The sequence below is a fragment of the Salvelinus alpinus genome, chromosome 35, assembly GCF_045679555.1.
Source record: "Salvelinus alpinus chromosome 35, SLU_Salpinus.1, whole genome shotgun sequence".
In the NCBI taxonomy this organism is placed as follows: domain Eukaryota; kingdom Metazoa; phylum Chordata; class Actinopteri; order Salmoniformes; family Salmonidae; genus Salvelinus; species Salvelinus alpinus.
Genome location: NC_092120.1, coordinates 8,548,068 through 8,564,036, shown reverse-complemented (window position 1 = coordinate 8,564,036; position 15,969 = coordinate 8,548,068). Strand labels below are relative to the sequence as shown.

The following is a 15,969-nucleotide window of genomic DNA, read 5'->3' as shown; positions in this document are numbered from 1 at the left end:
TATAACCCAAACTCTTTATTGTTCTCCCTTTATCTCTCTAACTTCCTCGTTTCCTCTCTCTGTCTTTCTCCCTCACTTTCATTCTGTCCATCTCTTCCTCTCTCTCTCCACTTTATTGGTCTTTTTCCCTTTCTCACTGTCACATATACTGTACGTGTTTGTTCCTTTTGTCGTTCTCCAACCCCAGTATTGAGGTCATCGTATGGATTGTATCCCAAGTGAAGTTCTTCCCTCTCTGTTCAAGAACATACACAGTACAGTGCCTGAGCTGCAGCATGAGTTTACATCATCATGTAGCCTGGTGTCTTATACTGCGTGTGTGTGTGTGTGTGTGTGTGTGTGTGTGTGTGTGTGTGTGTGTGTGTGTGTGTGTGTGTGTGTGTGTGTGTGTGTGTGTGTGTGTGTGTGTGTGTGTGTGTGTGTGTGTGTGTGTGTGTGTGTGTGTGTGTGTGTTGCCTGTGTGCGTGTTTGTGTTTCTGTGCTCGCCTTTTTCCCCTGTTCCAGTCCTATAAGTGTTTATCAGTCACCAACAGACTACCAGTCAGTGGACACAGTGACACTCTCTTCCTGAACACTATCAAGGTTTTGGACGGGTCGTATCCTGTTCAAAGCAAAGGCACAAGTTTGGCCCCAAATTACACCATATCCCCTATATATTGCACTACTTTTGACCGGTACTATTGGCCCCGGTCAAAAGTAGTGCACTAAATAGGGTATAGAATGCCATTTGGAACGCAACCACATTCCCTGTTAATGACAGTTATAGAATACAGAAATGTTGCTAGTAAACTGGAGATGAGAAGGGTGCTGTTTGTAGTGGTGGTGGGTGCTAGTGGAGAGTGTGTGTGGGTCTGTGTGTGAGTTGACTTTACACCTGCTCGGCTGCCTCCGCTTGGACCATGGAGTTTAGATGTCTCCTCTTTGTTCTTATTTCTTCTTCGGTGGTGCTCATCACTCAATCTGACACGACCACTAAAGGTATGGTGAAATTTGAACCATTGATAGATGACATCGCACAAATTGCCTTCACTTGCAAGTATTCTCCCATACAACTGTTGTGACTGCGTTACTCACTCGTTTTGAAGCTGAAAACAAATGTGAGATTCTTCTGTCGGGGATCAGTGAATCTTTTATCAGAAAGTATATGGAAAACAAAACATACAAAATAATCCAGGTAGTATTTTATGAATAAGGTAGTATTTCAGTAGAGGTTTAGAAATATTCCTGTCATTTGGAGGTCAAAGCAGGGATACACATCTCTAATCCGTCCAGTCTGGCTGGCTCTCAACTCTCCTTGGCGACTAATTGGTCCATTAATGCCATTGATTGGGCTTAAAGAGTCCACAACACACTGGCTCTTCCTGATCTAAATCAGTTACTGATTAAAGAGGAAGGATAAATACCTGGGTTGCGTTCGAACTAGCACTCTATTACCTATATAGTGCACTACTTTGGACCAGGGCTCTAAGACGTAGGGTGCCATTTGAGAGTCCTCTAGAAGCAGAGCTGAGCGTCTCTGGGTTAAGTCTGAGTGTTGATTGTAGCTCCAGAACTAGTCACCTCTTATCTCCTCAGGTCTCATCTATCAGTAGTGAGGCCAGAGCCTGATCCAACTGCAACCCCTTCTACTTGCACCTTAAGTTTTTACAGAGCACATAGAGCTGGATAGGTGTGAGCAGCCATGGCAGAAGTTCCCCTGTAAGCCCATTGGAAGCTTAGACCTACCACTATTTCACTCACTTGTTTTTGTGTGTGTTTTTTGTCGTCATCAGACCCTGACTGGAGTGATGTCGTCGTGACAATGGTTGGCAGGGAAGTCACCTTACCCTGTGTTGATTGGCCTCTCACGGGCTCTGTGAGCATTAATTGGAAGATGAAGTCTCCCGGGGTGGACCACTGGAAACTGGTCCTCTCGGCCAATGAGAGGCAGCAGTTCTCGGGCGCAGCCTCAAAGGCTTCCATGCGTTTGGTTGACTCAAATTTTCAGGAAACTGGGGACTTTTCTCTGCTGTTTGTCCCCAAAATGGAGGACAAGGGTCGCTACTCCTGTCTGATTAAACAGCAAGAGAAGAAACTGAGAGAGAAGATCATACTATTAGCCATCCTCACAGGTAGAGAACTGTGGTCCTGTACACAAAACAGGCTACCGTTACAGTATGTCCATATACATGTAATATACAGTTGTGATGGTATTGATAAAAATATTTTGTGTAAATAATTTCCCATGCACACTTTATTTGACACAATCAGGTGACACAATCTATCTCTTCTATCGTTCCTCCTATTACCTACCTCCTACATCGGCCCCAGTCTCTATCTTTCCTTCAGCCACTCTCCCTCAGCACAGCACACTGCGTCTGATGGCAGAAGTGTCCCCCGCCTCCGCCGTTTCCGAGGTAACCTGGCTGTCCCCCGGCGGGACGCCGCTACGATTGGCAAGGAGGTCAGGGGGGGTGGTCGCCAAGCTGCCCCAGATACTCCCCACTGACCAGGGGGCATACATCTGCCAGGTGTACCCAAGGGGTAACAGCAGCACCGCTATATTCCACTTCACTGTGGACCTCCGCGTGGATGGTGATTTATGACGGTGGGATGGAGAGAGGGAGGAAAGGGTGTAATGACATAATTGGAATCTGGGATGAATCTCAATACTCCAAACAAAGCATTGTATTTAGATCAGCATTGTATTGGCATTGTTATGTAATTGACTAGTATTTATAAGTGCTCCCACTATAACCACTGCTCCCACACTAACCCAAATGCTTTATTTCTGTCCCTTTATCTCTCACTCCCTTGTTCCCTCTCTGTCGTTCTTCCTCCCTCTCTCCCTCTCTCTCTCCCTCCCACCCTCTCCCTCTCACCCTCTCTCACTCTCTCTTTCTAGGTATGAATGTGGCCTCGTTCACCAATATAAGCCATAGTGAGTGACGTCACAGTGTACAGTAGACTCTAGTCTAGCTAAAACACAGAGTCAGCAGCCTCTGGATCAAGCAGCACAATACAAATTGACCTTACTGAGGGACCAGCTATCTCTCAGAAACATAACGACATAATCCCTGTTGCTGCTGTGCACCTCTCTCTATCTCTCTTTCTTTTCCTCTGTCTGTTCTGTTCCTCTCTCCACTGCCACTTCTGTCACTCATCCTCCTCTCTATATCTCTCAACCCCACCATCTTCCCCACATATTTCTCTCACTGTTCCCCCACCACTCTCTCGCTCTCTTCTTATCTCTCACGTTCTCTCTCTCACTTACATACCTCTCATTCTCTTCCTCTCCCCCATTCCCCCCGTTCTCTCTTTCTCTTTCTCTCTCCCTCCCCCTCCCCCTCCCTCTCCTCTCCCCCTCCCTAGGTGCTCAGATCTCTATGGCCAGTCTCACCCAGACCCCTCTCACCCTCGCCTGCCCTCCGATGCGGGGTGACTATGTCCTGCTCTATTGGAAGCCCCCAGACAGCAGAAACATCAACACCACAACCCTGGTCTACGGGTACGACCGCTGGAGGGACCGCACAGAGCAAAGCAAGGTACACCCAGAAGAGGATGTGTGCGTGTGTGTTCAAGCTTGCGTGCATATGAACTGAGTTCCTCTACAGGTTTCTTCCTTCAAGGGTGTTTTCCTAGCTACCGTGCTTCTGTTTCTGCCTGCTCCACAGGGTCCAGGCCGGGTTACTGTAAAAGCACTTTATGACAACTGCTGATGTAAAAAGAGCCTTTATAAATGAATGTGATTGAATGAATTTGATTGATCTAGACTCATGCCCAGCTGAGCCTGGATGGGCCATTGTCTACCACAAAAGAGGGTTTCTTCTCCTTCCTGCTGAGCCCGGGGCTGAACGACGGAGGCCTCTACACGTGTGAGGTCTTCCTCAATGACAACATGTTCAGCCAGAGGACCCTGCTTAGCATCCTCCAAGGTACAGAGGGGAAGAGGGAGGAGAGAGGGAGGAGTGAAGAGAGAAGAGTGATTAATTTATGTCTGAAATAGAGATATCGGTATGAATAAAAACAAAGACTAAAAATACTGTCCAACTCCCACACACGCAGAAACACACCCACATACTCACACACCCATCTGTCCTTTTTGCAGTCTTGGAAGGCTTTAATAATCAGTGTCCCTCTGGCAGCCATCACAGCTGCCCAGACATGACCAAGCGATCTGTCACTGTCACCCTGCTCCACACGTCTGTCACACACACACACACACACGCACGCACGCACGCACGCACGCACGCACGCACGCACGCACGCACGCACGCACGCACACACACACACACACACACACACACACACACACACACACACACACACACACACACACACACACACACACACACTCACACTCACACTCACACTCACACTCACACTCACACACACACACACACACACACACACACACACACACACACACACACACACACACACACACACACACACAGCCCCGCGCACCCATATATTTTTATCTTGCCTCATTATGGGTGTAATTATGTACGATTATACCTGCCGCACTCCCACCAGGGCTGTGGGAGGCACACATTAAATACTGTAATCACTGACAGAGACGTGTGTGTCTGTAGGGCTTGATTACACCCAGATTGATCCTCATTGGGGTTTGATGAGACATGGGGCATCAGTCACCTTCAGGCGACACATTAGAAGCAATTCTGTGAAATTAATATATATTATTTTGACCCCTCTCTGATTCTCTCATTGTTTTCTTTCCATCCACCCCACCCCCCTTAACTCACCTTCTATCTCTCCTTGCCCCCCTTCTCTTTTTGTCCCCTGACTACCCCTTATTGGTACTTCCTTCCACTCTCTCTCCTCTCCTTCTCCCTTTCTCACTATTCCTCCATCCCAGTGAAAGCCAAACATTCTCCATCAGCCCTGGTCCTGACGTGTCATTATACAGAGCGTTCCCAGGTAGGTAACCATCCCCTGACTGGCAACATTCATCCCTCATCTCTTCACTTTGATAGTTAGCTGATGTGTGTGTTGAGCTTTCAGGCACAAAATGGTTCCTTGAGCACCTGGGATGAGTTCATCAGGCACAAAACGTGCTGGACTTGTCAAAACAACCTGGACTTGTCCAATTAGAAACACTTTTTTTGTGTACGTTTTTGCACAGTCCCCTGGACACGGCCCTGGTGGATAAAGAACACGCCGTATAAACCCAATCCATCTCCTCCATCCACCAGGTGAAGCGGGTGGTGTGGAGCCACCAGAACCAGAGTCGCATGCTGAAGTGGAGCTCCTCTGCCCCGGGTCGCCTCAGCACCGAGGTCCCCCTGTCCCCCACCCAGGACACGGCTGGGAACTACACCTGCACCATGCTACTGCGGAACGGACAGGCGGTCAAGGCTGTTTACACCGTCAAACTGCCCCCGAAAGGTGGAGAGAACCAAACAGTCCAACTTGGGTCTTTAGATATAGATCTAAGATCAGCTTACCCTCTCCTAATGCTAACCATAATCAGTAATGCTAAAAATGCTAAACTTTTCTCAGGTCAGTGTCAACTAACTGTACCTAGCAGGACCAACAGTAGATATATAGGCCTACATGTTTGTCCAAATAAGTCCCTTTACAATGCTTCCTTTCCTTCTTGCTATCATCTTATCCTTTCTTCCTCGCACCTACCCAGTCAGTTCCAGGGGCGGTCTGGGCCGATGTGTTAGAAATGTCAGGGCCGATTTCTGGTCCCAGTCCGCCCCTAGTCAGTTCCCATCAGTGATTCTCATCAGTGATTAACAGAAGGGGAAAGTATATTTAAACCACTCAGTGTCACGTTCCTGACCTGTTTTCTCTTGTTTTGTATGTGTTTAGTTGGTCAGGGCGTGAGTTGGGGTGGGCATTCTATGTTATGTGTTTCTATGTTGGTTTAAATGGGTTGCCTGATATGGTTCTCAATTAGAGGCAGGTGTTTTACATTTCCTCTGATTGAGAACCATATTAAGGTAGGATGTTCTCACTGTTTGTTTGAGGGTGATTGTCTTCCGTGTCTGTGTATGTCGCACCACACGGGACTGTTTCGGTTGTCGTTCGTGTATGTAGTCTGTTCCTGTTCGTGCGTTCTTCGTGTCTATGTAAGTTCTCATGTTTAGGTCAGTCTACGTCGTTTTGTTATTTTGTATCATTCAAGTGTAGATCGTGTCAGTGTTCGTCTTGTCAATAAATTCATTATGTCAGAATACCTCGATGCGTATTGGTCCGATCCCTGCTTCTCCTCTTCAGACGAAGAGGAGGAGAGCAACCGTTACACTCAGATGGAACCATACAAACAGAGAAGTTGTAAAACCAGGAAGTTATGTAACTCATCTGTTTGTATGTTTCCACTTGAGAGCTTTAAATATACTTTGCTCTTTAACACCATTATAGCCAACACCACTGTAATCATTATGACCAAATAGGCACTCATCCAAGTTCATGTTTACTGAACATGAACCTCCTCTATCAGTGGCCCCCAACACATGGACAAACATACCTGATTCAACTCTTTGAGGGCCTTATGATTAGTTGCCAAGTTGAATCCGGTGTGCTTGTCTGGGGCTACAATAAAAATGTGTACTGTTGGGGGTACTAGAGGACCGGAGGTGGGAAACACTGCTCTAGATCAGTGGTTCCCAACCTTTTGGGTTACTGTTTCACCAACAGAATTTTGCTCTGCCTGGAGTAGCCCTGAAGTACCCCCTCATGTGCATTTTACCAGTAGGCCTATGGTCTCAGGAGTCTTCTCAAGTACCCTCTGTGGATAGGCCAAGTACCTTCAGGGGTCCTAGTACCCCTGGTTGGGAATCACTGCTCTAAATCCTAAGCACACCAGACATCCCTTCCCAACAGAGAGAAGTGAACAGCAGGCTAGCTCAGCTGCTAATCCGTTAGCTATGTAAACACACCTGCCTGTGTTTATCCCTCTCTCCCGTCGTTCCAGTCCTTCAGTGCTGGATGTGTGCCCACTCCATCCTCATCTCGTTATCTCCAGGGCCCTGTTGTGAGCTAACCAATCAGCCCAGGAATAGGCAGGATGAATTCTAAATTCCAATTCTAAATTCCACATAAACTTTAAATGTGAGAATAACAAGAATTGTACACATAAGACGACAGAGAAAGGCACTGAATTCTGCGTGAGGATTTGCCAAGTATTGACTGAAGAAAACGTCCACATGACACCCAATATGGTCCCATGTCTGATCCAGCCACACACCACAGAGCATTGCTTTGAATGGGAGTCTAATTGTCTGCTTCACCTATTCTATTCTACTCCATTCTATCCTATTCTACATCCTTTACACATTGTTCTGTTGCTTATCACAGCCAGACAAGTTGACCTGAAGTTGCTCTACAACCACTATAAAACGCTTCACAGAGCACTGACCTTGTAGCCCCGCCTGCCTGCCTGCCTGCCTGCCTGCCTGCCTGCCTGCCTGCCTGCCTGCCTGCCTGCCCGTGTGCCTGCCTGGCTGAGTGACAGACTGGTTATGGCTTCTGTCCCAACGGAGGTAATGGGTTGTCACTGTCATCACCACCAGACCCGCCTGGGTTCAAATAGTATTTGTTTCCCTGTCTCTCTGTGTCTGTGTCACTCTCTCTCTCTCTTTCTCTCTCTCCCTCTCTTCACACCCCAACACTTCTTCAGATGATAAGTGTAAATGGTGAGGGAGGACACCAGGACAGCTCTCTGGAATGTATTCACAGTCATTGTATCTGAGGAAGCACACACAGACACAGAATGATCTGACAGTTGAATGAATCTCCTAATGAAGATGAGCTCACTACCAATACCCCCATACATCACTGATACCGAGGAGCCATGATGATGACACACAACAAAGCAATGTTTTAACAAGAGTAATGGATATGCAAAGGGAAGTGTTGCATTTAGAATGAGCTCTTGTTTGTGAGGGCTGATTGAACATTGTATTGTGGTCTTGTTGTCCCATTTACTCTCTTATTGGGATGTGGGAGAGAAGAGAGGAGATGGGAGGTAGGGAAGAGAGAGAGCGAGATGGGAGGTAGGGAAGAGAGAGAGAGCGAGATGGGAGGAAATAATAGAGGAACAGAGGGGAGCAGAGAGGAAAAGAGGGAGGGATGGATGATAGACCCACCTAAGTAAATAATATAGTATACTATGGTATAAATACTGTAGTATTACTATATTTATATACTATAGTATTCACTGTAGTGTTTTTGCAGCCTTTATTGTAGGATTCACTGTAGTGTTTTTGCAGACATTACCGTAGTATCTACTAAGTGTTTTTTTTTAAAATCTTTGACGTAGAGGTGGGTGCTTTCCCCTTGAGGAAACCCACTGGACAAATACTATAAGAGGAAATGTTCCATAACCTGTAGGACTGTAATATGAATGGATTGTTCAATGCTTCTGCTCTTTTCTATAACCTGTAGGGAACACAATATATAGTCTATACTTGGCATGTAGGTTTCTCACTCATGGGTGGCACAATTTTAATTTTAATTTTATTGATCCTTTATTTAACTAGGCAAGCCAGTTAAGAACAAATTCTTATGTACAATGCCGGCCTAGGAACAGTGGGTTAACTGCCTTGTTCAAGGGCAAAACGACAGATTTTTACCTTGTCAGCTCAGGGATTCGATCTAGCAACCTTTCAGTTACTAGTCCAACGCTCTAACCACTAGGCTACCTGCAACCACAAATTGGGATATGGGGGATGGGAATGGGTGGGGTAAATGCAAATTGAATACTGTAGTATTACTATAGTAAAAAAATTATAGAGTTTTTGTGGATAAAACTGTAGTGTCGTGTCTCTGGCTTGTCATTAAATGTGAAGACTGTTATTTTATCAAATCAATTCTCTGTAATTATTATTATTATCATCAGTTCTCATTTCAATCGTCATAAAAATCTTGGCTATCTGCACAAATCCAGCCTTTACTATGAATCATCCATACACCAATTGGCTCAATTATTTATTTCCTAACTAATTAAACAATTACAGAATATACAATACATAATATTATTATACAGTGAATATCGTCCCTAGTAGACTTAACAAAAACTGTTTGGTTATAACATGATAGATTCAGAGACAAGAGAAGGGGGTTTTTGGAAGGAAGACTAAGGAACATGGGTCTCTATCGGACCTGGGAAGCTATTCTCACATAAATACATATGCCACTAACGATCGCTCATTAGGAAAAGTATTGCATTGTATTTACGTGAAGCTGGCTTCGATAGTTGAGCTGGTGATGTGAGGCTCTGGTTTGCCCAGTCGGTGTTGCCATTGTCCTTTGTAGATTCTTCCGGGTTGTTGTGTGAGAGGTTCACGTGGTCTGAGAGGTTCATCTCACTCTGGAGATTCGTCCTCGTCGGTCAGTGTTCTCATACTAGATTTGCGCATATGTTCAGCTGCAATCTGATATATGCTAGTTTAGTATGCACTTCTTCTTTAGGTGATCAATAGTTCAGAGTTCATATCATTTCACGTGTGGAGCAAGCTCTCACGTTTCCTGGTCTGTAGAGTTGAAATTAGAATTAGTACTTTTCAACGTGGGGGACAAGTCCTGCCGTTATTTGGAATTGAGTTCCACAGAGGCTTTTATTCAAGAGTGGAAAGGGTTGGTTCATCATTTCCAACCAATCGTTATTCATTTGGGTGTTGCTACTGACTTAGTTAAACTTTACATGGGTGGCCAATTCTCTCATTTTAAAGGTTAACATCACATTACATAATTTTGCAAATAGTTGAATCTTTTACTCATTAATTTTATACAAGAATTAGATGCAAGCCTCGTAACTGAGGAACCTGTATAAACAGAGTTAGGGTAATGTGGCTGTATTGTCTTTCATGAGGTCACAAACATGAAACGAAATGGACCGGTTCGTAGTTGGCTTCTCCACCGACCGTTTACACATTCTCCAAAATAGGAATATTGTTCAATTCTCAAATTCTGGGATATAGTACAATTTGGCAGGAGAGTTCCTTTGTTATACTGTGACCCTCTCTCTCCCATACTGCATGGTCAGGGAGACAAGAGTCTCTGCAAGGCATTTATGACGTAGTTGTAAAGTCATAAAAACTGCCACTCCCCTCCTAACAGGAGAGTGGGGGTTGTTCACATCTCTGCTAGTCAATTCACTGAAAGGGCTAGCGTCATGACAGTAGTATTCTACACAGTATTATATAGTAAGTACTACACATGATCAAGTGATACTACAGTGTGTAGTATATTATTTGACAGTATACTACAGTTTACTTCAGAATGTTATAGTAAGCACTACATGATTGAGTGGATACTACAGTATGTACTATAGTATTCTAAAGTATACTACAAAATTATATAGTAAGCACTACAGCGTGTAGTATAGTATTCTACAGTATACTACATTATTATAATGTAAGAAATACACGATTGAGGGATACTACAGTGTGTAGTATAGCATTCTATAGTATACTACACATTTCTATAGTAAGTACTACACATGATCAAAGAACACTACAGTGTGGAGTACAGTATACTACAATATTCTATAGTCAGAAGTACACGGTCGAGGGATACTACAGTGTGGAGTATAGTATTTTTTCATGTGGGGAAGTGTGTAGGGAAAGGAAATTAGAGGACAGCAGAGAGGAAGGAAGGGAGGGAAGGTGCACCCAGGCCATTGAGGAGTGATGGTATTTACGCCTCACTTCGCTGCACCAAATTACCATAATTCATGCAGTGTTAAAGAAGCTGGCATTGAGAACAGAGCAGGTCAAACTGGCCCGGGGGTCAGCTCCCTGCCACCACACTTTTCCATTAAGGACCCCAACACACACACACACACACACACACACACACACACACACACACACACACACACACACACACACACACACACACACACACACACACACACACACACACACACACACACACACACACACACACACACACACACACACACACACACACACACACCACCACCACCCCCACCAATCAATTACACCTCACACAGCACTTCATGATTGATTCATTTGAAGCACCATGTATAAATCAAGACAGGAGGGCAAGGTGAAGGCCTGTAGAGGAAACCTCTACGAAACAAACTTCTGGACGTTTTTTTGAATTTGTAACTTGATGATGTAGTACAAATAAAACATGGGTGCTATCAAATTGAGTTTTTTTTATCCAGAAAGACTTCAACCTCACAATAGAATCATAGCAATATATAATTAACAGTAACATGTTAGTAATGGTCACATCAGTGGTATACAAATTAATATATATATATATATATATATATATATATATATATATATAAATGAAGATATACACTGGTGACATCAAAGTCTCTCTTATATTCTGGATGCTTGTGAGCAGGTAGTTGTCACTGTGGTAACTGACACCTCCCACATATCTCCTGTCTCCCTGTGGCTGTTTGCATGAATGATGTCACCTCACCTCACCATGCAAACACACCAGACTACTGTATTCATGTCGCGTGTGGCGCTTTGTCAGTCTACAAATGGCTAATTTGAATACCATGAGCTAATCACATGGTTATGTCATGTAATAATTCCGTGTCTCCCCTCCCAACCTTCTCTTTCATCGGTCTATTTCATCCAGAGTACTGTATGGAGTGTGATTTATACTGAGTGTCTTGCCATGATAAGGAGTTAGACATTTCAACATACCCACATTTACTCACCCTCCCATTTTGTCTTTCGCTATTTAGATAGGACCTCTCTGGAGCTAAACCAGGGATCAGGCCTGCCCCCTGCTGGGAATGAGACCACACTGTTTACTAATCATTGATGTACAAGTATTCAATTCATACAACACTCATTAACTTATTCTCTTTTTCTCTTTCTCACATCTTTCTGTCCTCTTCTCTCAGAGAACACAGAGAGCCCTACTTCTATCTCTCCTCCTCACCCAGAGAGCAACAGTGCCTCGCTCCTTCCCTCCCTCCTCTCTGCTTTATTACTCCTGGTGCCCCTGGTTGCCGCGGTTGCTGGTGTGTTGCTATGGAGACAGAAAGACATTTCTCGCCGCGGTGAGTCTTCCGGCGTTTTCTTTTTTGACATCCCTACCTCCTTCGTGTTCTCTCCATCTCTGGACCTGTCAAGTCCAGTGAGTGATCTGGGGCATGACATATTATGAGTTCGATGCAATGAATCTGGCACTCACTGTGTGTGTGTGTGTGTGTGTGTGTGTGTGTGTGTGTGTGTGTGTGTGTGTGTGTGTGTGTGTGTGTGTGTGTGTGTGTGTGTGTGTGTGTGTGTGTGTGTGTGTGTGTGTGTGTGCGTGTGTGTGCGTATATATATGTTTCTCCACAGGTATTGAACAGTCTCTCTCCCACTACTCTGGGGAAGTGGAGAATATCTATGAGAATCCTGAGGATGTCAGACAGGTGATGGATTCATGCCTTCTCTGTATCTCAATACCCTCTGATGAATCTCTGTTCTCTTCTCCCTCTCTCTCTCCTCCTTCTGTCTCCCCACCATTTAATTTCCTGTCTCTGGCCCTCTGTTTCTGTCTCTTTCTTCTTCTCTCTTTGTTTTCCTTTGTTTTCCCGCTTCTTCTTCTTTACCCCTCATGTCTCCCTGTCTCTCCCTTTCTCTATATTTCTCTACCCCCCCTCTATTCCTTTCCCTCTCTCTCTCTCTCTCTCTCTCTCTCTCTCTCTCTCTCTCTCTCTCTCTCTCTCTCTCTCTCTCTCTCTCTCTCTCTCTCTCTCTCTCTCTCTCTCTCTCTCTCTCTCTGTGTGGTTATTGAACACTGTTTTCTCTCCTCTCTCCGTATAGACTTCTCCCCAGGGTTCAGTGTGGTTATTAAACACTGTTTTCTCTCCTCTCTCCCTATAGACTACTCCCCAGAGTTCAGTATACATGGTGAGTTATTGTGTTCTGTTCTCAGCATCACAGACACAGAAGCGTTCCCCTGAGTCTGATTGGGGAGGTGAGGTTGTAGTGGCCTCCCTTGCTAGTCTGTCCTCAGTGTGTGTGTGTGTGTGTGTGCGCATGTGCGTGTATGGGTGTGTGTGTGTGTGTTTATCCCTCTTCTGTCAGCAGATATGTCTCCCCCTTCAGTCCTGTGGTTCAGAAAAACCTGTCAGTTCTTAACTGTCAGCCTTACATTAGTGATATTAACAAATCAATCGCATCCCACCCAGGAGGATGCCTTTAAATGTAATCTCCTCTCCCTCCTTCTTGTCTCTCTCTCCCTTCCTCCCCTTCACCCCCTTCTCCCCCTCTCTCTCCTTTCTCATTCTACAATGCCTTTGTCTTTCTCTTCTTCTCCTCCCCTCCTATCTCTTGCTGTACTATGCCCTTCTCCCTTCTCTTGCCCTCCCTCCCTCCCACCACTTCTCTCTCTCTCCTCTTCTTCTCCTCTTCTTCTCCTCTTCTTCTCAGGACCTGAAGCCCAGAGGGGAGAATGATGTCTATGAGGAATTGGATCGGTAAGAATTAAATAGCCCAGGGTCATGTGTGGTGTGTGTGTGTGCATTTCTGTCACAATTTCCCATCTGCCCTTCACAGGCCCTCTCACCCCCATCAACTCTGAACATCACTATGACACTGTCAACCTGGCGCTGCACGTCGGTAACATAATGTCACATAATGCACTGACAGTGAAGTGTGTGTGTGTGGTTTTGGGTGTGACGTGCAGAACGTCATGGATGGGTACATACGTTTGTGTGTGTGTACCTGTGTGTGTCTGTGTTGTTTAAGAGCGTGTTATTTTTTCAGATACGAATCATGCAGCCTTCTGGAGACCTCCACATCTCAGGATTTATCAGCAAAAGCTTGAAGCAATATTATCTCTCCTCTGTTCAGTATATGGACAGTTACAGTGCCTTGATTTTTTCCACATTGTGTTGTGTTACAGCCTGAATTTAAATGGATTACATTGAGATTTTATGTCACTAGCCAACACACAATACCCAATAATGTCAAAGTGAAATTAATAAAAATGAAAAGCTGAAATGTCTTGAGTCAATAAGTATTCAACCCCTTTGTTATGGCAAGCCTGAATAAGTTCAGGAGTAACAATGTGCTTAACAAGTCACATAGCAAGTTGCATGGACTCAGTCTGTGTGCAATAATAGTGTTTAACATGAGTTTTGAATGACTACATCGTCTCTGTACCCCACATACACAAGTATCTGTAACGTCCCTCAGTCGAGCAGTGAATTTCAAACACAGATTCAACCACAAAGACCATGGATGTTTTCCTATGCCTCGCAAAGAAAGGCACCTATTGGTAGATGGGTAAAAAAATAAAATAAAAGCAGGCATTGAATATCCGTTTGAGGATGGTGAAATTCTTAATTACACTTTGGATGGTGTATCAATACACCCAGTCATTTCAAAGATACAGGCGTCCTTCCTAACTCAGTTGCCGGAGAGGAAAGTGGCAATAGAAATTAACCTTATGTCCTGAATACAAAGCGTTATGTTTGGGGCAAACACAACACATCACTGAGTACCACTCTTCATGGTGGTGGCTGCATCATGTTATGAGTATGCTTGTCATCGGCAAGGACTAGGGAGTTTTTTTAGATAAAAATAAATGTAATAGCCTCCCGAGTGGCGCAGCGGTCTAAGGCACTACATCTCAGTGCTAGAGGCATCACTACAGATCCGGGTTGGGTCCCAGGCTGTATCGAGGGGCCGGGCGAGACCGGAAGACCATAAGGTGGCGCACAATTGTCCCAGCATCGTCCAGGTAAGGGGAGGGTTTGACCGGCCGGGATGTCCTTGTCCCATCGCGCTCTAGTGACTCCTGTGGTGTGCTGGATGCATGCACACTGACACGATCTCCAGTTGGACGGTGTTTCCTCCGACACATTGGTGCAGCTGGCTTCCAGTTAAGTGAGCACTGTGTCAAGTAGGAGTCCGGCTTGGCAGGGTCGTGTTTCCTCTCTCCTGAGTCTGTACGGGAGTTGCAGCGATGGGACAAGACTGTAACTACCAATTGGAAATCACAAAATTGGGGAGAAAAAGGGGTAAAAAAAAGTACAAAAATGTATAATATATATACAGTCAAAAGTTAAAACACACCTATTCATTCAAGGGTTTTTCTTTTTTTTTTACTATTTTCTACATTGTAGAATAATAGTAAAGACATCAAAACTATGAAATAACACATATGGAATCATGTATTCACCAAAATAGTGTTAAACAAATCAAAATATATTTTAGATTTTAGATTCTTCAAAGTAGCCACCCTTTGCCTTGATGACAGCTTTGCACACTCTTGGCATTCTCTCAACCTGCTTCATGAGGAATGTTTTTCCAACAGTCTTGAAAGAGTTCCCACATATGCTGAGTACTTATTGGCTGCTTTTCCTTCACTCTGCGGTCCAACTCATCCCAAACCATCTCAAGTGGTGAATGTGGAGGACAGGTCATCTGATGCAGCACTCCATCACTCTCCTTCTCGTTCAAATAGCCCTTACACAGCCTGGAGGTGTGTTTTGGGTCATTGTCCTGTTGAAAACAAATGATAGTCCCACTAAGTGCAAACCAGATGGGATGGCGTATCGCTGCAGAATGCTGTGGTAGCCACGCTGGTTAAGTGTGCCTTGAATTCTATATAAATCACTGACAGTGTCACCAACAAAGCACACCCACACCATCACACCTCATCCTCCATGCTTCACGGTGGGAACCACACATGCGGAGATCATCTGTTCACCTACTCTGCGTCTCACAAAGACACAGCGACTGGAACCAAAAATCTCAAATTTGGACTCATCAGACCAAAGGACAGATTTCCACCGGTATAATGTCCATTGCTTGTGTTTCTTGGTCCAAGCAAGTCTCTTCTTATTATTTGTGTCCTTTAGTAATGGTTTCTTTGCAGCAATTCGACCATGAAGACCTGATTGACGCAGTCTCCTCTGAACAGTTGATGTTGAGATGTGTCTGTTACTTGAACTCTGAAGAATTTATTTGGGCTGCAATTTCTGAGGCTGGTAACTCTAATGAACTTATCCTCTGTAGCAGA

The 15,969-nt window shown here is 44.8% G+C and overlaps 1 protein-coding gene across 4 annotated transcripts; it reads left to right on the top strand.

Annotated features, from left to right (window-relative positions):
- Positions 1–801: 801 nt before the first annotated feature.
- LOC139564384 (basement membrane-specific heparan sulfate proteoglycan core protein-like) lies at positions 802–13,943 on the top strand. 4 transcript variants are annotated; one of them, XM_071383865.1, is made up of 13 exons: positions 802–978; positions 1,773–2,111; positions 2,311–2,523; positions 2,885–2,920; positions 3,352–3,524; positions 3,752–3,914; positions 4,859–4,920; positions 5,196–5,388; positions 11,852–12,010; positions 12,294–12,367; positions 12,822–12,848; positions 13,371–13,417; positions 13,707–13,943. In XM_071383865.1, the coding sequence occupies exons 1-13, from the start codon at positions 900–902 to the stop codon at positions 13,765–13,767; spliced, it is 1,626 nt and encodes a 541-aa protein (XP_071239966.1). In that variant the 5' UTR covers positions 802–899; the 3' UTR covers positions 13,768–13,943. The 4 variants fall into 4 exon arrangements, with proteins under 4 accessions (XP_071239966.1, XP_071239964.1, XP_071239967.1 ...); XM_071383863.1 differs by having other exon boundaries at positions 2,311–2,574; XM_071383866.1 differs by lacking the exon at positions 2,885–2,920.
- The last annotated feature ends 2,026 nt before the right edge of the window (positions 13,944–15,969 follow it).

Excerpts from the sequence above, each read along its gene's own strand:
- LOC139564384 (XM_071383863.1), top strand. The coding sequence starts at position 900 with ATGGAGTTTAGATGTCTCCTCTTTGTTCTTATTTCTTCTTCGGTGGTG. Across the intron at positions 2,112-2,310 it reads ACTATTAGCCATCCTCACAG|TCTCTATCTTTCCTTCAGCC; the intron begins GTAGAGAACTGT and ends CATCGGCCCCAG. Across the intron at positions 2,575-2,884 it reads TGTGGACCTCCGCGTGGATG|GTATGAATGTGGCCTCGTTC; the intron begins GTGATTTATGAC and ends CTCTCTTTCTAG.